The 24,434-nt window shown below is 39.2% G+C and overlaps 2 protein-coding genes across 3 annotated transcripts; both read right to left on the reverse strand.

Annotated features, from left to right (window-relative positions):
• Positions 1-1,553: 1,553 nt before the first annotated feature.
• Positions 1,554-6,541, reverse strand: snrnp27 (small nuclear ribonucleoprotein 27 (U4/U6.U5)). 2 transcript variants are annotated; one of them, XM_061071474.1, is made up of 6 exons: positions 6,362-6,541; positions 4,730-4,868; positions 4,283-4,380; positions 4,073-4,152; positions 2,224-2,288; positions 1,554-1,858 (listed from the first exon to the last, which is right to left on the reverse strand). In XM_061071474.1, the coding sequence occupies exons 1-6, from the start codon at positions 6,396-6,398 to the stop codon at positions 1,804-1,806; spliced, it is 474 nt and encodes a 157-aa protein (XP_060927457.1). In that variant the 5' UTR covers positions 6,399-6,541; the 3' UTR covers positions 1,554-1,803. The 2 variants fall into 2 exon arrangements, with proteins under 2 accessions (XP_060927457.1, XP_060927456.1); XM_061071473.1 differs by having other exon boundaries at positions 4,283-4,383.
• A 1,834-nt stretch (positions 6,542-8,375) lies between these two features.
• On the reverse strand, positions 8,376-22,461 carry add2 (adducin 2 (beta)). The gene is made up of 15 exons (XM_061071582.1): positions 22,379-22,461; positions 19,733-19,930; positions 19,137-19,278; positions 17,398-17,549; positions 17,016-17,096; positions 16,027-16,176; positions 15,624-15,767; positions 15,296-15,394; positions 14,739-14,915; positions 13,362-13,610; positions 11,548-11,664; positions 11,370-11,456; positions 11,152-11,278; positions 10,268-10,351; positions 8,376-9,114 (listed from the first exon to the last, which is right to left on the reverse strand). The coding sequence occupies exons 2-15, from the start codon at positions 19,877-19,879 to the stop codon at positions 8,858-8,860; spliced, it is 2,013 nt and encodes a 670-aa protein (XP_060927565.1). The 5' UTR covers positions 19,880-19,930; positions 22,379-22,461; the 3' UTR covers positions 8,376-8,857.
• Between the last annotated feature and the right edge of the window lie 1,973 nt (positions 22,462-24,434).

The raw sequence follows: 24,434 nt of genomic DNA on the forward strand, positions 1-24,434 counted from the left end.
TTCGATCCCCAGTCTGAACCATCTGCATGCCGAAGTGTCCTTAGGCTAGATGCTGAACCCTCAATAGCCCCCCATAGAATTACAAAATGTTGCAAGTAGATGCACTGTATGAATGTGTGTGTGAATGGGTGAATGTGAAACTGTACTGTAAAGCGCTTTGAGTGGTCTTCATCAGACTAGAAAAGCGCTATATAAATACAAATCCATTTACCATTTATAACAAACCAGACCGTTTCAAAATCGGTTGAAAATTGAGCAAGTTATGGTTATTTACCACTACCAACACAATGTTATTGTGGTGAGCCAGCTGCTCCGTAGCAAGATGGCCTCCATGTGGTGACGCCCGGCTCCGTCGAACGAGACATCTAGTCTATGGAGGGCACCAGCAGAGCCGCAATGGCGACGGTTTCCGCGTTAAGACACCGCTGCGTCGTGATTGGCTGCTGTTCTAATCATCTTGTTTCTCATTGGCCGCAGCGCCCACGACCTGGAGCAGCAACGCCCCCTGCCTACAGAGCGCACACCCCTCGGCCATGCTGCTTCCCGGTGTATGGCAGCGATTGGCTCCCGTAGTGTTGTTTGTCTTATTGTTTCACAGGGGATTGGTCAGATTCACATGCTCGCTTTCTATTGGTCCCGTTTATTGTCCTTTCACAAAGCGTCTCCCCCCGCGCATGCGCACTGGCCCAAAGCTTTCAGAAACATGATGGCAGCGGAGAGCTGTGGTGAAAACCTTTTCAAAATGACACGGATGTCCAGTTCAAACCGGGACGTAAACGAACATAGGACGAATATGGAATAATTTACATTGGACTACATTAGTATATTATATTATCTATTGTATAGTCAAATACTTATATTTATACCTCTACTATATATCATATATTATATCATACTCTCTGTATATTCTTTGTATATATGTCTTTATACACATATTTATACATGTGTACACGTTATAATTATTATATTATTATTATATATACTGTTGCTGCCATTATTACTATATACTGCTTTTATATTGGTATATTACTATCATATATAAATATATATTATGTTATATTATATACTATATATACTGTACTATTTTTATATACTGTCTAACAATAACATTACCATCATATCATCAGTACTATTACCATCATCTTGCCACTGAACCTTATCTACCTATTTATCTTGTGTTTCTGTTTTTATTCTTTCTACCTCAATATTTTTTATTTTATTCTATTTTATTGTATTCAAATATACCAGCTGCTATGACGACTTAATTTCCCTTTGGGGATGAATAAAGTAATCTATCCATCTATCCATCTATCTATCTATTTATCTATCTATCTATCTATCTATCTATCTATCTATCTATCTATCTATCTATCTATCTATCTATTTTAGAGTGGATTTGAGACGGGCTTATTGAGCACAATTGTACAAAACACCAAACTTGAATAACTCATGCAGCACAAAAACACACACACAACCAACTTTTGAGTATGGGATACGTTACACTTTGTGTACGTGTTGAATTTGCATGTCATATACACACAAACACGCACACATTTTATAGTCAACACCTTAAAATGCCTTTATTTCAAGTTAAACAACACTTTCAACAACATAAAGCTCCACACATTTTGTCCTCTGGTTACTCAGCTCAGCACTATTATTTACATACGTGTTTACTGGTATAGAATTGTTGCACCGCGCAGAACACGTGACGACCAACAGGTAACAGCACAATCTCAGCCTCTGTGAGGGCAGGACAGAGGAAAGCTTCTTCCTGGGTGTCGCACTGAGCGTCTGATCCTTTCAAGCAATGAAGTCCAGTGGTCTGTTGAATCCACCTTTTCTGTTCATGTACTGCCTATAAAAACATAAAAAAAATATGCAAAGAAAACATTACATCACTGTTACCCTCGCAACACTTGGAGATTACATCATCGAGCACCAATGGGAGAGCCGGGATCTCTGCATGGAAACACCTGCTGAGGCGATTGGCTACAGTAATGGTGGATGATGCCGAGAGTGGTCGCTGTGAGGGGCTGAAAAGTTGACGTTTTAATTCAGCCACCTGACAACAACCAGGCTGCAGAAAATAACTTACAAAATATCACTATATTGTAAAACAGAGGCTTATGAAATCTGTCCAAACTGTGTATATGCTTATGAATAATACAGCTACAAACAGCTCTGTACTGTTAAAGCTGTTTTTTTTGGTTGTTAACGCACCTGTATTTTCTCTTCATGGACACATTGATGGCGTATGCATTCACTGATCCATCCGTTTTCTTCCCCTGTTGAAAAAAAACAAAAGTGCTGCTCACAATTCACATAAAACAAAACTCACATCACAGCTGGTTATAAAATTACATTATTTACAAGATTCTGTTTCTGCTCTACTTCTGTTGCTTTGTTAAACAATATGTTTATTAACCTCATATATTAGGAAAGTTTAAAAGAGCCTCACAAAAATGGAAAAAACATACAAAAGGGAACACAAGACTACAAATTAGAGCTGAATTAGATACAATAAGGGTTGCAAAATTCCTGGAATATTCAAAGTTGGAAACTTTCCATGGGAATTAACGAGAATATGCGGGAATAAACGGGAATATACGGGAATTAACGGGAATAAACTGGAAATGTTGTGGGTAATTTATACTAACTGTATTTACCTTTTCATATACAGACATAAATATAAACATTTTATTTTGTCATAGGCTGATTTGAGCCCTGAGGAAACTTTGGGCACTTGACTATATGCTTTTGCATCGTTGTGTCATTCTTAACATAGGTCTTTGCACAGTATTTGCAAATGTACACAGCCTTTCCTTCTACATTGGATGGGGTGAAATGTCTCCACACATGAGATAGTGCACGTGGCATTGTTCTGTAGAATAAGATGAGAAAAAAGTTTGTAAAAAAACACTAATGCAATGCCAGAGATATAAATAGTTAGCCAAACAATTGGAATCGGCTGTAAACATATTTTACGATTGATGGATAAATGAATGGAAATAGGCTAGATGAACAGATGAACAATCCTCAATCAGCATGCTAATATATTTTCCCCAGTAATATCATGGAAACTTACCTGACTAGTCCTGCACTCTACAGCAGGCCTCAATAGCCCTGCTGTAGAGTGAAGGATGCTGGGAATTATCTGTGCATGTGATGGAAGAATGCACAGTGGAGGGTTGAAACTCAACGTGCAGCATGTGCTGCATTCCATACATCTTTAAAATAGAGTTTTGAATGATGTTTTTATTGCTTAGCGTTAAATTTGCGTATTTATTTTTTTTCAAAATTCCCCAGATTCCCGAGCTAAACTTCCCATGGAAAGTCGCGCCCCTTTGCAACCCTAGATACAATGCAATGAATGTTTGATTTGCTCATTCGAATTTAAGATGATAGTATTTAATAAACATAATAAATAGAATATAAGAATATTCCAAATGTCCAACATGAATTTGTAATACTTATGAGTAGCCACTGAACAAAACCCCTACTTCGATTTGTCTAGGAACAAATGTCTTAGTCCTCAATGGCTAAACTCAGTATTATCCTCAGATTCATATACCTGCAGCTGCTTCACCCTGACACCTTTCCAGTTTCTGTGATTCAGCAGCAGTGAGGATTTCACGGTGAAGGAGTTGCAAGCAAGTGACTTTATTGATTAGTGTTATATCAGCCCAAGAGATCTGGCTTGTTGTCCAGTAGATGCGGTTCTAAATAAGCAATATTACAATTTGAAATCCCTTCTATATTTCAACAGAGGATGTACAGTCAACAGCCTCCAAAACAAACAGAAATTGATTTGAAATCCATGAGTTATCTGTCAGATAAAAAAATAATCCTTCACCAAATGTCATTACAGAATTAAGCAAAGGCTGCTGGTTATCAACTGTAGCTGATGTTCACGCTGTGTTTGTGGAAACTTATATATCACAGTGGATGAACTGTTACATTGAACAGACTCACAGAAAACATACACATTTGTATCTCAGCTGAAGAATGCAATGAACTTGCACTGCACCTCCTTGTGGCTGTTTAACACAGGACACCTCTGTATTCTCACCTTAGTTGTATCGAAGGAACCAAATCCCATCTGTTTCATCATCTCAATTTCTTCCTCTGTTTTCCCCTCCATGTCTTCCTCTGTTTAAAAAAAAAAAAAGGCATTGAATTTTTTCTAAAAACATAAATGTTGAAGTTGAAAATGTGCAGAAAGCCAAATTCCAAGCTTAGATTGTGTGAAAATGGTATGTCATAATAACATTGATTATACCTGAAATCTGAATGGGCTTCCCTGCCTTTTCCTTGGCATCTTTGTCTTTTTGGCTCCCAGGAGAGAGGGAGGCGGAGTGATGACGTCGAGAAGGAGACCTGCTGTGAGGGAGCACACAGATGGCTGCTGGACGAGTTATCACAACTACTGAGGGCAGACGTGTCTGCAGCTGAAGCGATTCATGGTTTGGTTGAATCATTTCAGGCTGCAGATAAACGTGCTTGTCCACAAATGGTAAAAAGAAACTTAAAAATGTCGAACACAATTTGAAAGACTGATTCAGCAGAGAATACAAAAATATAAAATTTGTATCAAAGATGGCAAACACCATAATTTGTTTTTTTAATGACATTTGTAAATAATCAATTGCAATTACTTATGCCATAAACCTAACAGGAAAGCCCACATAAAACAAATAAAACCTATTTGAAACTTGAAAAAACTCACCTGGAACGCCTGGAACGGTGAGGAGAGCGTGAACGACTTCTGCGCCTCTCTCTGTCCCGATCTCGAGAACGAGAGCGTTCCCTCTCCCTTCGCCTTCGCTCACGGTCCCGTGACGTGGAGCGGGAACGTCTTCTCTCTGCTGGAAAGTTGAAATAAGATCATGATTTAAATGATGCCACAGCTTCCATATTAGCTGTAATCATGGCATATTGTCAGCCACAATCTGGAACAATTATTTCTCTAAATAAAGGATTTTAAAATAATTTTCTTTTTAAGTTTTGAATTAACCATATAACTTAACTACTTCACTGGCAGCACGTGAATCCTATGTTAGTGCGGTATGAACATTTTCCTACATCAGTCATATAATTCAAATGTCTATCACAAGGCATTGGGATTACAGCTAGATGACCGACTGAATCTGGAAAGAACATTTTTGAAAGCTAGCAATACATTGTTCAGATGTAATTCTTATCGACGATAATACACATACAGCTAGGCCTCACACATTAACATGTGGTTTCTGTGATGTGATTACAAGTGGACAGTTAAAAGGGCCTGCGTTAACGCCTGGCATTAAAATGTGGCCCTGTTTGTGTCATATCAGATCTCACCTCCCTGCTCTATACGATAAAATGTTTCTGTTCATGAATACCAAGTAATGTAGTATTTTACTTAATCTGAGTACACAGGTTTGTATAGTGTCACTCAGTGTGTGTGTATATGCCTGTGTTTCTGTGTACGCACCAGCAAGAGAATGAGAGGTAGAGAGACGGGTCACGTGAGTCTGAATAAATATTCCCCAAAAAGGATTCAAGAGTTTTCAGCGTTATATCTGTTGTTATAAATATGAAAAAAAGTATAAAATACTGATAGATTTAACTCAAAGTTTGAATCTTGAACCTTTATCGGACATATTGATATTGTTTTGTTTTCTGTTGTGTTATTTTTCTGTTATTTTACAGAACTAACGTTGCAGGGGAAAAAAATAGTGTTTGCTTTGAATTAACAGTTAATAATTTTATAGTTAACTTTAAAATAGCAAGGCAAATAATCACACATCGGTTGGCTCTCCTCAAACCACTGCTAAGAGTCTTTGATGCCAGAATAACCCTAAGGCAAAATTATAATAGTTAGTATATTAGTAGTAAAATAAGATTTATTTACAATAATCTTTGATGTTATCCTAGATTCTGGCCCTAAAAGAGTCATGGAATAACATTTGCAGGGGCCAAAGAGCTCTTCAAAGTTCCAAAACTAAACAAATACTTGTGAATATCATACAGTATTTCCTTAATACGTGTTGGTTTACACGTCATACATAATGGCCTTTGCCAGTTTCCTTTATAAAGACATATATATATATATTAATATACGTGTATGTTTCCGCTGGTTTAGCAGCTAATTTCCCATAAGGCCTACACTGTAATAGGGACATGTTATTTTAACTAACGTCTTTAGATACCATACATTTGTCAAGTTGATGGTGTAAAGACTGTGTAAAGAAATTATATTAGTTAATTGACAAATTCTCAGATACGCATTGGCTTTGTTCCTGTGTAAAAAACGTCAGAGCTAGCTCCTCATACGTCGGTGTAACGTTAGCTACATTAGCTACTTGTAGTTCCTTACCTCGTCTTGCTGGACTGCGGCTCCGGCTCCTGCCCATTTTACAAACAGCTCAAATGTGTCCTTTCGATAAAGAGAAGGCACCGAAGACAAACCGTTTGGTTAGAAATATTTCAACTGTGGTCCGTTTGGATTTTGTTAACACTAATGGCCCCTGCTCAACGAGTGCGTCTCTGATGTTTGGAGACGAGTTTCCGGTGACGTTTGTGCGTCACAGCGCCCCTAGCGAGCTGGAGGCGATACTTCCACTCTACAGCATCACCAGCCATGGGTCTGGTCAGTTAGTTAGTTAGTTAGTTAGTTAGTTAGTTAGTTAGTTAGTTAGATAGATAGATAGATAGATAGATAGATAGATAGATAGATAGATAGATAGATAGATAGATAGATAGATAGATAGATAGATAGATAGATAGATAGATAGATAGATAGATAGATAGATAGATAGATAGATAGATAGATAGATAGATAGATAGATAGATAACTTTATTCATCCCCGAAGGGAAATTAAGTCATCATAGCAGCCGGTATATTTGAATGCAATAAAATACAATACAATAGAATAAAATGAAAAATATTGAGGTAGAAAGAATAAAAACAGAAACACAAGATAAATAGATAGATAAGGTGCAGTGGCAAGATGATGGTAATAGTACTGATGATATGATGGTAATGTTATTGTTACACAGTATATAAAAATAGTGCAGTATAAATAGTATATAATATAACATAATATATATTTATATATGATAGTAATTATACCAATATAATAGCAGTATATAGTAATAATGGCAGCAAAAGTATATTTAATAATAATAATAATAACATGTACACATGTATAAATATGTGTATATAGACTTATATATACAAAGAACTGTTCAGATTTCAGGCGGATAACGATCCATTATTATTATTTTATATGACAAAACAACCTGCTCATGTTGTACACGCCATATATATTTTCTGCAAGTACTGCTCTTAAATTAATACACATACTACTACCATACTATTACTATGTCCTTTGTGTAGTCATTCATTTGTGTCACTGACAGACCTTAAAGGTTGCTTTAATTTAATCATTATGGCAGAAACAACAGTGAAGGAAAAACAAGACATTCAAGTATAGAAAGATGAGAACATAAACTACACGTCCAGTTGGTTTCAAATCAAACTTGATCTTTAATGACTGATACATGGTAACCTTGCAACACTCACCTATACATTCTAATATTAAATAAGTTAAAACCATGGGCAAACATCACACATCAGCATTTTGATAACAGCTACTGGTTGAGACAGAAAATAATTACTGATAAGAAGTTTTTTGCACACATACGTTTAAAAGAAATCCAGGAAAGAAAGTGGAATGTTTAGTACCTTCAGTATCTTCCATAACTGGCTTTCAAACTGCATTGACAAGCAACAGATTATTTAAGCTTAATCCTTTTTTTTGGTAATAGCGGCATTTATAGCTGCTTGTGTTTTGTTGCGAGCCAGTATATTTTCCCTTGCGTTCTTTTGTCATGTTAAACCCTGCTGCAACAAAGTCAATAGGCCGAGCGTTTTACACAGACCAGCATTCAGAGGAGCACAATCAGTAGCTATCAGTATATTTCTACATGTAATGCACCTGTGCTCACATCGTATACCTGCAACATCTATCTGATAACTAGAACCAAAGTATGACTAGAAGATAATGAACAAATGCAACATACTAGCATGTCACTATACATGTGTCAAGTGCCTATACATGGATAAGGGGTGCATAATTCAAACCTAAGCTTCCACCGTGTCTTCCAAAGGTGTGGAGAAGAAAAGAAAAAAATTGCTGTAAGTGCACAGGACCACAGTCTGATCCCAGAGTGAAAAACAACAAACATGTCTGAATTCACATACAATGAAGTTAAGTCATGGTTCGATAGCACAGCAGGTGAAAATAGGAGTAATACACAGACTCTGTGTGTGTGTGTGTGTGTGTGTGTGTGTGTGTGTGTGTGTGTGTGTGTGTGTGTGTGTGTGTGTGTGTGTGAGGTGTACTTGTACTTTTATCCTTCTGAGGACCATTTTAAGCATAGACCTTATGTGAGTGAGGACATTTGGGACATTTGGTTAGGAATAGGGATAGGCATTTAGTCTTTATGTGTAATGTTAGGGTAAGAGGTAAGGGAACCTATCATGCTGATGAGTGTCCTCACTAAGATAGGAGTACAAAAATGTGTTTGTGTGTGTGTGTCAAGTAATAGTGTGTCAAAATGTTGCCTTGTATCCAACCTTGGTCAAATAGTCTTGTGAAAGTAATCATCAGTTCTTAACCTGTTTAAGATGAATAACCACATCGATCAAATTAGTAACAGTTTACAGAAAAGCATGTGAGGGTTAGTTTAGTACACTGTGTCTGTGGGAACAGATCTGATGTGGTTGACTCCATCTGCTACTCCTATGCCTCACGCTAAGAAACATTTCACAGTAGTATTTCACCGAGGTCTGGCGTGTGTAAATTCCTCAGGTCTCTGCTTTCTCCTTCTGCTTCTTGCTCTTTTTCAGGAAGGACGGTGGCTTGAACTTCTTCTTCTTCTTGGAAGGGGACTTGCAGGGAGAACCCTCAGGAGTGCCACCTTGTGGTTTGGCCGGTGGAGCAGCGGGGGTGGTGGAGGTGTCGTTGGTCGAGAGGGCCTTCATGCCTTTCTCCAGCTCTTCTGTCGTCTGCTTCTCCTCCTCCCCTCCGTTCTGTATGGCTGGAGAGTCGGTCTTCACCTCCTCTGCTCAAAGTATTGTAGAAAGAATTAAGACAAAAGGGTTATTTTTAAGATTTCGGAAAGAAAGCTTCGAGAGGGGGGGAGCTGCGAAGCCACATGCTTGACATGTTGCGGCAGATGAACATGCTTGCGTAAAGAGAAGTGGGTTTTCATATGGTCACTAGTGAGACAAGACACAAGCACCAGAAGTGTTTACCTAAGAATCAGTGTGGAGTAACACAGAAAAGGACAGACAGACACAGAGGAGGAGAGTAAAACCGATACAGTAAGTACACAGACAGATGGAATTTATAATAGAGGGCTGAGATGTGGAAAATCTAAATCAAACAGTAACAGCCACAAAAACAGACTCGTACCAGACATTTTGACTCACAGAGATGTAATTAAATTAACATTAGAAATGGCTGGATTACATTTGCATGAGTCTGTGTTTCAATTCAGGGGCTCCATCCTTCGGAGGTTGCATTTTAGACCAATTGCATCGTAGCAGCACCTAGACTGTCCCATTTCGAAGGCTCCTTTAAATATGTCCTTTCATTCATGAGAAATGAAACAAGTGGATCATTCACGATAAAGGCGGAGCATCCATGTCTTATTTCGGTTCGGCGTTCAAGCTCTACATGGCCTTCGTGGGACCTCTTCCTCCGAAGGATGCAGCCTCCTAAATTGAGGCACAGCTCAGGTGTTGGTCTTCACCTGTGTTATTTTTATGTCCATCATGAGAAAAATCTATCACACATACCAACTAATCCTGACAATCCATGATATTCCAGATAATATCCTATATATATGTCACTAGGTCCATCTGATGTGAGTCACAATTTTTTAAGTAATAACTAAATGTGTTATTTTTACTTTGTTGCTTTTTAAATAAAAATGCTGCAAAATTGGAAAGACAAATAAAGCAGCCTTTCTTTATCTACAAGGGAACTTTGAACAGTCTGTGTGACTATACAAAGAAAAACAACATATTGTTGCCCAGTTGTCCTCAAATTAACAGAGAAAACCGAACAGACAGTATTAACTGATGAAGAGGAGTAACAAGGTGGTCAGTGAGTGTGTAAAGCATGACAGGCAGAAACTCAGGCTGCTGGTGAGACAGCCGGTAAGCAAGGCGAGCAGGGCAGACGGTTATCAGAGCTCTGCCGAGCCTCACCTGAGAGAGGAGGGGGGCTGGGCGGTTGGCCCTTTGTGGGGGAGGTAGCAGGGGAAGACTCCTTGTCATTTGCCACCTCCTCCCCTACTTGCACAAATACACACACAGACACAGTGAGGGACAGTGAGGGTTCAGCTGTGCACAAAGTTAAATTTGTTAGGCAAAAGAGAAGTGAAGACTTTTTACACACAAGAATCACAGGTGAAATAGAGGTTGCTTAAAGGAGCTCTGTGTGGGGCTTTTACTTCAAACATTATTACAGATTTAACACATTAAATCATTAGGATGAGCAAAAAACATTTCCTTGCACTGCTTTATGACACAAAATAGAAAGGGGTAAGAGATGGCACAAATTACTATTTATATTAATTTCACATTCTAATTTATCAGATAATTATAAGAAGTCTGGACATTTTATTGAAATTAATATATTTGTTTTTGTAGAAGTTACACAAAGCCCCTTTAATGTGGTTAGAAGACAGTACACACTGCTTTACTGGTCAAAGTGAGGGAAGGCTTATAAAAATGTTTGTCTTGGCTATATAACCGAAAGTACGTTTCCTGTTTTAAAACTGGGTAACACATTGAGCACCAGCTTATTCAAAACACGTCTCAAGAGGAAAAAGATTTTCAACTATCACGTATAATGTTCAAGTGTCCAAATGCTATGGCCCTATAGAGTTTAAGAAATGTGACTTCAAAGTTTAAACCAAATCTATTAACTATTCTGACACTAAAGTAAGAATAAATCTAGTTCACAACATAGGAATAAACAGATACCTACAGTCTATACCAGGGTTATTATTGTACTGTTTATGCTGATTGATTAATACAGAGTGAGTTAGTCATTTCAGCAGCTGTAAGTCGAGTTGAATTGACTTTACCATCAGTCCCTCCGTCCTGTTTCCTCTGCACTTCCTTGCGGTACTCGTCCAGTACCTGGTCCGTCAGCTGGTTGAAGGGGTTGGGAGGTTCTGGCTCTGGTGGGACTTTGATGGGGCTGACCGGAGACTAAAAGACAAGCAGCAACACAAAAGCATTTAACTTTGCAATTCAAGAGTGGGAAAAGAGACGAGGCGAGCAGGGAGAAATGGCAGTTTACCGGAGGACCGTCCTCTGTTATGACACTGGCGAGGACTTGAGACTGTGGCCCTGCTGTCTTCATGTCCTGACGGTTCTGCTGTCGGATCTAAGGAGGCAACATTTAATGCAACGTTGTGGATTTGTATGAGATAATGTACTAAGCAAAGATAAGATTTGTGTGAGCAGGGGACAGTTACCTTGTTTCGTGTCTCTATCACCTCCCGAGGGTTGGTGAACAGAGGCACAAACAGGTTGGGGTTCTCTATCTTGATGGAGGTGCTGCCAGCTTGTGTCACCTCTTCTGCCTTCAACCACTGAGGGAGAGAAGAACAGCGTTAAAACAAGATCTCAAAATCAACCTCAAATATGAATTAGCCTATGAGTCTATGATTAAGAACATCAGATATGTATAGGATCACGGCTGTGACAAGGGGGAAAAACGCTTCTATGCTTAAAGTATGTTTATGTGAAGCAGATTTATCCTATGGATTATATTTGGCCACCAGATGGCATGCTCCTCTCTGCAGTGGTCTTCTCGACACAGGGGCTTTTCCCTGCAATGCAGAGATGAGGAGAGAGAGAGAGGATGGTGGGAGGGACAGAGGAGAAGAGACAACAGAGAGGGAGAGCCAAACTCCTCCCACTGATGTAGCCCAATCAGACTCACATTGTCTTTCTCTCTGTAGGAGTCGTCACTGTTTTCTCTAAGTTGCCCGGAAATAAAACAAATGCTCCTTCATCTTCACCGACCCCCATTTGAATAGGAGGTTTAGTTTTTGATACAGAAATACGCTCAGTAGAATGCACATCAAAAATGACCAAATGTGTCTTCCTCCTCTGAGCAGCAGTCATCAGACCTCTCCAAGCTTCCAACCCTTTCTTGCTTTTCGCCCTGCAGCTTTTATTCATCCCATTCCTGGTTTTGACCCCACCCCTACCCGCTTCTTCATCTTTTTGTTAATTATATCGACATAAAGTCCACATATCCCTCGCCATTCAGCTGCTCTCAGACCTGGTCTGAACTCCCCACATTATTCTGAATTTATCCTGAGGAGCTGTATGTGATCAAATCAAATTGAGTTCAGTACATTTCCTAGCCAGCCCCCTAGTAAAATCTCCAAGTGAGCCCATGAGAATACAGCAGGAAAATGGCAAAGGGAATAAGTGGTGAGGTTTCCTACATGTGACAGACACAAAGCTGAAAAAATAGAAGGATACAAATATCTCAGGATCAAAGGTATTATACATTTAAAAGGCATGTCAATTTGGAAAGACAATGAGATTCGAGAGGTTTTGGTGATAAGGACCGATCAGTGTTGTATGTGCTGCAAACAAAAGCTGGATTTCCGATGCAGAAATGATACATCATGTCCTGCCTACTGCTTGTTCCACCCAGCGGCCACCTCTCGCCTGAATGTTCCTGTTGTTGTGAATGAATCTGACTCAGACAATCTCCTGTTGTGTTATGCATCCTGGTTGTTTTTAAACACTGACCATTTAAACACTACACAACTCTAAGGTCACGATGGCCACAATGAACAAAAGTCTACACAATGTTGGCTGACTCAATGTTGCGGATGTTGCAATGAACAATTACTTTTTGGACTCCATTTGGGAAAATCAAGATTATTTTTAACTAGGGCTGGGCAAGTTAACTTGTTTAATCGAGTTAACTCAAGTGATGAGTTAACTCGATTAATTATTTTATCTCGCATTAACTCAGGTTTGATTATTTATTGTTTTATTGTGAAAGTCAGGCTTTTATTTTGTGAAAGTCTGTTGCTGACTGCTGCAGAACAGGAAAAAATGACTGACTGCTGCAGAACAGGAAAAAATAAAATAAATAATAAACAATCGAGTTAACTCATCACTTGAGTTAACTCGATTAAAACGAGTTAACTTGCCCAGCCCTATTTTTAACATGTGTGTGCAATTTAATTTTAGACAATTATTAAACTCCTATAGTGTGGTCTACATAATCAATCACAGTTCATGACTCCAAGGGCCTCACAGTGGTGCGCTGGTGTCCAGGACTAGCTTGCTCTTGGTTGACTTTTTGGTAGGTGTTGGGAGTGTTGAGCCATCGGGTCCTCTCCTGCTGCTGGCGCTGGGTGAAAGGGTTCTGCCTCAGAGCCGGGTGGACTCCATCGTCATCAAACTGGTGATAGGCTGTGGCGGTCGCAGGCACCTCCACATCCCTCCGCATCCGCGATCGCTCCAACAGGACCGGGAAACGGTACGCGTAGCCGGTACGGTAGCCCTGGGAAAACAGACAGAGGTGTTGAGACACAGTAGAAAAAATCATCCATCTCTCTCTCTGATGGACAGAAAAAAGGCACTTTACTGAATCACATTGGTGCTGACATGCATATCCACACGCTGTGTATTGCACAATATATCTGTGGTATCTGCTACTGCTAAAGAAACAATATTTTCTTACTGAAGTCAGCTTCCACCAGCTTCTGAACACAGTACATAGTAAATCAAATGGCTGTGGTTTGCCCTTTCATTTCACAGAACAACTGCATCAAAGATAAATTTGCTGCTGAGTCACTGCTGATGCAATCTGAACATAATATGATGCCACTCCTTTACATAAGACGCTTTCCATCTGCAACCACAAGAAGGCTTTTATGCTTTTATTGTGAAACAGCTACAGGAAATGACTGCAATCACATGATATACAGTAGGATTGATGGTAGTGTGAGGGAAATGCCTTTTATAAGAATGTGCTGACAAATTTGGTCAAAGTTCTGTTTAACACACATTAGGTCAATTAAGTTGTTCTGAAATTAAATATACAGGAACTCATCATAAATGAGTAATAATAATAACAACAATGAATAAATAAAAAGTTGTATTATGTTTCAAAAATATGAAGTATGCAGTCAAAAATATCTAAGTTCTGAATCTCACACCTTCATTGGTAGACACATCTAAGAAAAAGAATCACAGCAATAAGTGCATCATTAATTTGAAATGTCAGATGTACACTGGATCAAGGCAGATATTGAAATTGAAGCTTGTGAAATATGTTATGCATTAGATTTTAAATCAATAGCTTTTGAATTTTAAAGTCAGATAGTTTGAAATGCAAAGACATTTACATAGTACAATAAAAAGTAAACAGAATTGCTGTAGCAGTGTGTGTGATCCTTTGTTAGTGGTTGAGAGACAGTAAAGGAACAGAAGTAATCTGAATCCAGCCATAACATTAAATACCGTACAAATACAGGTCAATCATGACTGGTTTCATGAAGCAACTACAATCTTTTGAACTTGTGACCAGAGGAACCTGTATCACCTCTCATGTTTCTGTTAAAAATTATAAAATGAGTGACACCTTACTAATGACTTAAAAAAGGATGTTAAGAAGACGGTTTCCTACCAGGTTATCCAGAGTTCTCATCAGGGCCTCAAACTCATGCTCCCCAACCCGGCTCTTGTGCAGGGGCCCAAAGGTGGAGCCAGCCCAGCCCACAGTGCCGGCTGAGTTGGGTTTATGAATGGTCCGATCCAGCATAATCAGGTTCTGTTCACCACCTGCACAACACAACGCTGACACCTAAAAAAAATAAATAAATAAAGATTTAGAACAAGTTGCATCTCTTCTCCTTTTTTCACTCAATGATGATAAGTGTACGGTCACATTTTGCCCTTCTACAGGCCACTGTTGGTCCTGTATAGTTACTGCAGTGTCTGTTTGGCACACAACACCCCTGTAGTGTAAAATACTGCAATGCAGAGCTGCTGGCTGTCTACAGTGAGAGGGAACCAAGAGAAGGACAACTGCCCAGGTGCAACACTGAAGCTTCAACATTACTCATTCTCCTACTCACACATACACACACCTACGGAAATGCAGTGGCAGCAGTTTGTCTCCTCTTTGATAGGCTGTGTGTGTGTGTGTGTGCATGTCTGTGTGTGTGTGTGCATGCGTTAGACCTGGATCTGGCATGCAGCCTGGATGTGGTAGATGGTGTAGAAGGCCTCCTCCATTGACTCCCCAAGAGCCACTATGCCGTGATTCCTCAGCACCAGAACCTGGGACACACAAAACATCACTGTTATTATGAGAATAAATGGTGAGCTGCATAACTGGCCTCAATAATTAATCTCGTCTGAGGAAACATCCCCTTATGTCTTGTGTCTAGACCTCTCAGTTCTTTGAGCTCAACCATCCCTTGTGGGAGGCACAGGGGCAGTAACTGCTGAATGAGGTGATGAAATACAAGTATCATATTACTGGTTCTGCTTCCAGTGCTCTGCTCACTTTACAGGTGGGTCCCAAACTCTTCTGGAGCTCCACTCTGTCCTGCTCCGCCTCCATGACTCCGTTGTAGTCATAGTAGGCCACGTCACCAACCAGCAGAGCCTCATGGGACAGGGGCAGGAGGCCGCACTTCATAGATGAAACCTGAAAATAATTAGTTGTCAGTTGTGGCTGCAAAGATCATGAAACAGACTCATATATAGTCTGATTGTTGAGGGTATGATCTATTTTACAAGCAAATCCACGATGGACGAAAAGTTATCAGACTGGAATCGTAAGAGCTTTCACACTGTAACAATGTTACGACTTTCTATGTTTAGGGTATAAATGACCAGTGTGATATGGCTTCAGAGCTGTGAACTAGTGGCAGCCTCTCTCTTGGTTTCAGCTCGGACTGACTCACCGCTGCTGTGGCCGGTGTGTGGATGTGAAGAAGACAGCGAACATCTGGCCGCGCTGAGTAGATGGCCTGGTGCAGGCTGAACTTCTCTGGGTCCACGCCCAGGTTGGTGCTGCCCTTCTCCACCACCTCGCCCAGGATATTCACCTTTACCTGTGAAAGCACATGACAATGACACCAAAATCTCCATGTTGGATTTTTGGGAAACAAAACATTATACGTTCTATAACGTGCTTAAGCCAGAGAAATGTTAAAACTGCACAGACCCAGTTAAGTGTCATATTTCTTGGATTTAATTTGACTGGTTTCAAATGAAAATTACTAGTTGATGAGCAAATTAATGAGGCAGTGGAACCAGTTTTTTTTGCAAAAAGATAAACTAGGGATGGAACTTCACCAGAGAAAATTTACCATATGCTCAAAGGCTTTTTATTAAAGAAATAATTTAAATATATGAAATTGAATGATTAACTTCAGGACAATGGTTCCCTCACTTGTCGTTCATTAGGAAAATTCTCTCCTAAACAACGCAATAATGAAACCAGTTAAACTAAGACAATACATATTCTAATAATTCTTTACAGTTAGACAGTTAAATATGTGTGAAGTGACAGTTTGACTATTTGATACTCCGTTACTCTGTCAAGTAATTTTATCAAGAGAAATGGCAAATATTCTCTGCTGTGATGTTGTCTCTGCAATATATTGTATGGTAGATATATATATATATAGAGAGAGAGAGAGATTTAAATGAAACAAAAAATGTCGATTATCAATAATGCAAGAAAACATAACACCAAAATAAAATTCAATTTAATTAGCAATTTATATATCAAAGAAAGAACATTAAATCTAACTAGACAATTGCAGTATTTCTAATTAATAATATCATGAAACAAGATTATACTATATGTGCATCATATCTATAACATTGAAGGGCTCAGTTCAGTTTTCGAATGTGTGTAACCTTAATCCTGACGATGGTCACTCACCAGACTGGATCCAGTCACCTCACTGTACGCCAAGCCGTCTGGAAGCACCAGGAAGTGTTCCTGTTCTTTACTGACACGGAGCTGCCAGGGAGGAAAACAACACAGGTAAAGACCGAAGATGGTGACACTGCAAAACATAATGCTACTGTGGGAAATCCATTCTGATATGTATGTAAAAAAACTGATTTCTATCATCTGCTCTCAGATAACAGACATCTTCCTATGCTGGTGCTGCACTTTAATCTGTATCTACTCTTCATATGTTCGGAGTTACATACTTTCTGACCATATACAAAGTAAATAATCTGTTTAGTAAATACTATGTGGTGAGGCAAAACAACATAATGTTTGAATTGTGATGTGAGAAGAAAGTAAGACTAACAGTGAGACAGGTGTAGCTGATCTGGGCCCAGCCGTAGAGGTCGAACAGGCGATGGGTGCTGGCCAGCTTGCAGCGCATCAGCCTCTCCCCCTTCACCATGCTGCCGGGCTCCCAGCCATGCAGGTCATTGATGGCTGTCACCATCATCATGTCTGTGTGGTGAGAGACGGATAGAAAACCAGACAGAGACAGAGAGAGAGTGGAGTGAGGATGATGGTCTGCAGACAACAATGGCAGGTAGGAGAGTGGTTGATTGATTCTTTGGAATGTGCACATTTCAACATACATGAATAATGTAAATCTATTCTGCCATTGTTTTTCTTGCTGCTCTGAGTTTACATGTTTTACATGTTACATGATGAGTTGATGTGTGAAGGGTTCAAGCCCAACTGATAGGGATTTTTGGGGGAATTAACATAAACACTGATACTAACATGTTTGTGAAAGCCTCATATCAGCCGATTTTTATTGGCCAACCGACAAAATCGCTTTTTAGTGCATGTATAAGTAAGTATTTATGAGTATCCATGACAAGGAACCTTTACCCCTACAATAAGTCATCCATGATCAGGATACCTCCATGAAAAGACAAGGCAACATCTTTACCATTATTATTAGTGGATGGTATTAAGTGACTTTATAAAACCTGAACTTCAGCCTGAGCTCAGGTCCAACTGTCTTCAGCAAACCCCTGTGTAGATCTGAAACAACAATAGACCAACTGCACAAATACATTTCCTGTTTTCCCTTAATCCTTTAAGTGTGGAACTAATTAACAATGACACTGAAATAGGGTAGAAACACTCAAAAAAGACACCACCAGTGTCTGCCCAGCCTGTGGGCCGATCAATCACACGTCAGTCCAACTATATTTTTACTGCAGTTTCCACAGTTGAAGTTTTATGAAGAATGTTGAAAAAAAGAATGGTTTAAATTGACATGTATCTGCAATAGTGCAGCTGATTTCAGATCTAATAGGTTAATTTCTTATATTTAAACTTGCCCCTTTGCACTGCCTGACCCAGGGGGATTCACTACTTCTCTTAGAAATGTTTCTAACCTTAAGTAAATACAACCAGGTCCTGATAAATAAATGAAACACAACCATTAGTTCAACCTGTGACAGGCAAGAGTAAAACACCACTGACCAATCAAACTAAATCAGTGACTGTGCCGATGAAAGCTTTTATATTATTGTCAGTAGATATAACATAAACAGACAAAGACTAACAGCAGATAACCAAATCATGGACAATCCAGTGTTAACAGTTAGAGGACGAGACCAGAAGCATCTGCAAGCATCAAACTCACAATAAATATGTCAATAAAACAATCCACAATAGCTGTAGAAAACAGCCACTGGGCGAACATATAGCTATTCAGGCAAACAATCAGTGCTACAATACAAACACCCGCTCGAGAACATAATGGAAACCCAGGACTAATAATGGGATTTTTAAACTACTGAGAGTGTATGAATAGGAAACTCTATCTTTCTCACATCAATGTCTTGAGAAGAGTTATTGAACGGGGCTGAAGACTGAAAACACATAATCAAAATGTAATTATTGCTTCTTTGAATCTTTTATGAAACTATTGATATTAGAGTTGCTATATGGGTAATGAAAACACCAGGGTTGACATGCTAGAAGAAAAGGGAACAATATGACAGCATCATTTTTGATCTTCTTGTAGTGAAGTACCGGGATAAATTGAGTTCAATCAAAGGTTTCACATACTGGAGGGGGAGACTGGCAGAGCAGCTGGAGAGCCATGTGAGGCCATGAAATCAGCGAGCTGTCTCAGTGCCCATAGGTTGGATGAGCTGCCACCCTTCTTCATCTGTTCCTGGATCAGCACATCCAACTCCTCCCTGAACGACTTCACCCACAAACACACAGACATTAATGTGTTAATACACACGCATGTGTACATACATCACACAACTTTCAATCAAAGCTTCTCTACGTATATTTGGAAAAGCCTCGATCGTCTCATTTTCTACGAACAAAACTCACATCATTAGAATAATTTGAAAGATGCTATTGTATAATCATGAAAATTCACAGGGCTTTGAACACATGCACTGATTCATAAACACTCCTACACTACAGAGAGTACACATATTTAATAGGGCCTTTCACTTCATGGTCTCCACAGCTTCAGAATCAGGCATTCAGAATAGAGTCCAGCACTGACTGCAGCCCGGGCTTGTCAAGTAGAATTTGAGAACAGATTTATTCTGATGGGAGATAATCACATCTCGAGAGGAGGAGGGGGAGGAGACAGAAACAGAAAAGTGTTAAAGAAATAGACAATAAATCAGCGATCGCACCGGACTCTGCAGGAGGTTGGAGATGCGTTTCTTATGCTGGGGTCCTGAGCCTGGTGTGGAATGCTGGGGCGACTGGAGACTCTCCGGGACCCCATCGCTGGGGCTGAGCTGCACCGGGGTGCCCTTGGGGCTGGGGGACTTACTCATCTTCTACGGTTATGCAGAAGCTGTGTTACAACCAGGTGTGGGCAGGGAGAACTGTGAAGAAGAGAGACAAATTATAAACTTAAAACAGCACTTCATTTGAGCAGTGATAACAATCTGCAGTGACAAACAAAATAGTCTGATAAACTACAGCTGACATTAAGGAAAATAGCTCCTTTCACTTTCTTTCCTTGAGTTAGATGAGAAGATCAATACCACTCTCATATCTGTCCATTATATATGAAGCTACAGCCAGGAAGTGGTTTGCTTAGCTCAGCAGAAAGACTAGAAACAAGGAGAAACATTGTGTTCAGAGGTAACAAAATCCCTCATGAGAACACTATATCCCTCCATTTGTCATTTGTTTAACTTGTAAAAAAGAAAAAATGTACTTTTACATTTCCAGGATCAGTAACTTCCTCCAATTGTTACCTGTCCACCAGAAGGAGCAGCTTCAGCCACAGACTAATTCAACCCCCCCGCTGCTCTAAGGAACGATACAGGAAATCGTTCCTCCCAACTGCAATAAGACTGTACAACTCCTCTACCTCTGTCAGAGCCACCATCACAGAACTGCACTAAATAAACCTGTCTCCTTGCACTGTGTACCCTGTACAACACTCCGCTCCATATACACTTACTTCACATCATATGTGATATGTGTTAATATAAACCATATTGATATTATATATCATTTTATACAATAATGTTGCACACTCTGTCTACATATTCTTACACTCAAAGTATATTATATTATCTATTGTATAGTCAAATACTTATAGTTATACCTCTACTATATATCATATATTATATCATACTCTCTGTATATTCTTTGTATATATAAGTCTATATACACTTATTTATACATGTGTACATGTTATTATTATTAATATTATATTTACTATCTACTAATATTATTATATATACTGTTGCTGCCATTATTACTATATACTGCTATTATATTGGTATAATTACTATCATATATAAATATATATTATGTTATATTATTATATACTATATATACTGTACTATTTTTATATACTGTCTAACAATAACATTACCATCATATCATCAGTACTATTACCATCATCTTGCCACTGCACCTTATCTACCTATTTATCTTGTGTTTCTGTTTTTATTCTTTCTACCTCAATATTTTTTATTTTATTCTATTGTATTGTATTTTATTGTATTCAAATATACCGGCTGCTATGACAACTTAATTTCCCTTCGGGGATGAATAAAGTAATCTATCTATCTATCTATCTATCTATCTATCTATCTATCTATCTATCTATCTATCTATCTATCTATCTATCTATCTATCTATCTATCTATCTATCTATCTATCTATCTATCTATCTATCTATCTATCTATCTATCTATCTATCTATCTATCTATCTATCTATCTATCTATCTATCTAATGATTTCTTTCCCCCCCCCCCAGAACTGCTGACAGTACCTTCATATGTGTCATACATAGATATCATACATAGTTTCCAGAAGATGGACATCGTGACCACTCCCCAAACGTTAAACCAAATCATCTTGATCTCCGCTTAGTGGCTGACTGCAGAACAGGTCATAAGCCCCGCCTCCTCCATACCAGTAGATTTTAATGGGTCAAACTTAACAGTCAAAATGCAAGTCAAATAAATATTTCTTAAAAATGGTTTCTCTGTATGTGATTTGAGGTAGTTTTAGTGATGTATGTCCAATTGTTGGATGTTCCAGCATCAGACCAGTATAGATCATTGAACATCCACATTTTCCATATCTGACCGACAAATCTGGTGTTTTTATTAAAGAAACAAGGCACGACTATAGGTATGCTTTCAAAACTCTCTACTTTTCATGACACGCTTCACGGCAGCATGGGACAACAGTGGATCCACTTCACCAGATAACCTCTCTAGAACAAGTATGGCAGGTGGTTGAACTGAAATTTCAAATCCTGCGAGTCTAGAACAGAGTAAAATCAGCTTGAGAAGAGTCTGGAAATCAACTCAAAGGGACATCACAACATTCTAAGACACATAAATTACACAATCTGATTCATAAGAATAACATAACGAATGAGAATAAAGGTTCTCAAGTTCACAACGAAATCTACTTATGATGCTAAAAACATAAAATAATGGGTTTAAAAATAGGATCACAAAAAACAAATCTATGACATTAAGATTGAAGAAGATGTAAGTGCATGTGCAAGTGAGAGACGAGAAGTAAGAAGGAGGACATTTTCCTGGATGAGGGAGTCATCACCCCAGAGGAAGTTTAAAACTCAAAGACGATCAGATATTAAAGAACAATTGTCAGTTCAATCAATATGCTCACTTGTGTAAAATTCAATCCCGAGCCAAGCCTTTTATATCATGCATTAACATGTAAACTGAGTTTCCTGTTGGCTAGTACAAAAATAAACAGTTATATTAGATAGCACATTATTCCTCGATTCCCTTGCATTTTCAAATGGCAACATTGAAATGAAAAACCATACCCTCACATTAAGGATGCTCGATCCCTCAGGGCACCGGCCGATGGAAAAGCAAAGCTGCAGAGGAAGCAGCATTAGCAGTGAAAGCTCACATGCACACAGCAGCATCAGAACCACCAACAGGAAGTAAGCTGGTGATACGACTCGGTAATTGGAGAAAGGGTTACCGTAAGGATCTTCGAAAGAGAGCAGGCCACTCCCCAAATGAAGCAGCACACACACACAAACACGCACAAATGCACACCCACACGCACACACACACACACACACACACACACACACACAGACGCACAAACACACAAACGATGCTGCAGGGAGCAGATAAGGTTCCAAACACACCACACCCTCCCTTCTGTGCCACATCTGACTAACTGACTCTATAATTTACTTACTGGCATCACTGTTAACACATAGAGTTGTGGATCCCTGATCACCTGCGTTCTCATTCCCATCCTCAAATCTCAGTATGTGTTTCTCAAGATGTTCACAGGATCCATGAGCTATTAATGGATTAAATAAGTAGTCTTCAGCCTTCCTGGACTCAGAAGCACTGAAACATTAAATCAGTTATCCAAAAACATCAGTGACGCTCTAAAGGATTAACTGAGCTCGGCAAACAAACACTCTCATACAGTATGAGCATTAAGTTGTTAGCAAGCCAAACAGCTCTCAGATAAAAACTGAGAGCTCTGTACAGCTACCTACTGAATCTGCATTACTTACTTTAAAATGGATGATATCTCTTTGAATTGTTTGACATGTATTCCTTTGTAATTGTTCTTCAAATGCATTCAGAAGGATGTATTTAAACACTTATTTTAGGCAGCAGTGAGTCTCCTCCTCCCTCTCACAATGGAGGCTGGTTCACATTATGACTCTCTCTCTCGCTTTCTTTCTCTCTCTCTGGGGGTTGGAGGGGGCCCAGCTGCTGACAGGCAGCAGACAGAAAGCCTTTCTCTCCAGGGAGACTCCTAATGACTGAGGGGAGACATGGAGATCTGGCTGTTGGCCCTCCATCCCTACTCCCTCTTAGCCTTGGTCACACTGGGATGGTCGACCATGCTCAATTTCTGACAGCCTTACCACTGAATTACTTTTGAAATCCACAGTAAAATCTGAATATCTTCGATACTTTAATACTTTAAAAAGCTTCATATAAAGCCATCTGTAAACATGACTCATTCACCTGGACACATGAGGGAATGTAGCTGATGTATTACTGCCATAGTTGAATCTTGAATGTTAAATATACATGTACATCAAGCTTCACTGTGAACTAAGCCATCAACTGTCAAAACACTTAGTAAATGCACAGAACCCTTTCAGACACCTTGAGTTGTATGATTCAAATAAATCCATATAATTGCCACTTTTGCTCATTATCTATCTTAATTATCCAAACTGACAAAATGAAAAGAGATTGGATAGCAATCTTCAAGTCTTCCAGGCAAAGTCTCTACATTTATACACCTGTATGTGAGCAGTTTGTTTGTTTTCCTGACAGAACGCCAGGCACTTTCAGACTGGAATGAATCTGACTGATCATCTTTCTGTCGTAGTCCTTCAAATGTCTGGCAAACTTAGCAGCCGGTCATTTGCCTGTTAGTCAAAGCGGCATTAGTTTTGCCACTTTAGCATAAACAACCGATTAATAGACTTTGGAGTTTAGAGTGATGGACAAAGAAAAAAGCAATTACGTCCATTTGAAATTAAACCTATAACACAATTAGGTGTGGAGAAAGTGAAGTGGGTCAGATTATTTCCTGAGGCCACTGAATGTTTGTATTGACTGCTGTAAATCTACCCACCTGCAGTGGTTTGAAGAGGACTGTGTCGGACATCTGGCATCAGAGACGCAGACACACTTGTAATTACTTAAGTAACTCCGGATTGATTTTCTTTGGCTTCGCTTTCAGTAGGTTTAAGTCATAACGGCCGGTCGGCAGATCCTGACCAGTTTTGGGACTCGTTTTTTTAACCAATCAAATCAGCACCTTTGCCCACAGTCCTTCAAAATAAGATTATGCAAACATTTGTCAGTAAAATCAATTTGTTAATG

The sequence above is a fragment of the Limanda limanda genome, chromosome 5 (assembly GCF_963576545.1).
Source record: "Limanda limanda chromosome 5, fLimLim1.1, whole genome shotgun sequence".
Lineage (NCBI taxonomy): Eukaryota > Metazoa > Chordata > Actinopteri > Pleuronectiformes > Pleuronectidae > Limanda > Limanda limanda.

Coding starts and splice junctions, on each gene's coding strand:
- snrnp27 (XM_061071473.1), bottom strand. CDS start 6,398: ATGGGCAGGAGCCGGAGCCGCAGTCCAGCAAGACGAG. Junction 2,289..4,072: donor GTTCCTTCGATACAACTAAG/GTGAGAATACAG, acceptor TTTTTTCAACAG/GGGAAGAAAACGGATGGATC. Junction 1,859..2,223: donor TCCATGAAGAGAAAATACAG/GTGCGTTAACAA, acceptor ATGTTTTTATAG/GCAGTACATGAACAGAAAAG.
- add2 (XM_061071582.1), bottom strand. CDS start 19,879: ATGAGTAAGTCCCCCAGCCCCAAGGGCACCCCGGTGCAGCTCAGCCCC. Junction 19,279..19,732: donor CCAACCTCCTGCAGAGTCCG/GTGCGATCGCTG, acceptor TTGTGGGTGAAG/TCGTTCAGGGAGGAGTTGGA. Junction 17,097..17,397: donor TCAGCTACACCTGTCTCACT/GTTAGTCTTACT, acceptor CCTCCCTGGCAG/CTCCGTGTCAGTAAAGAACA.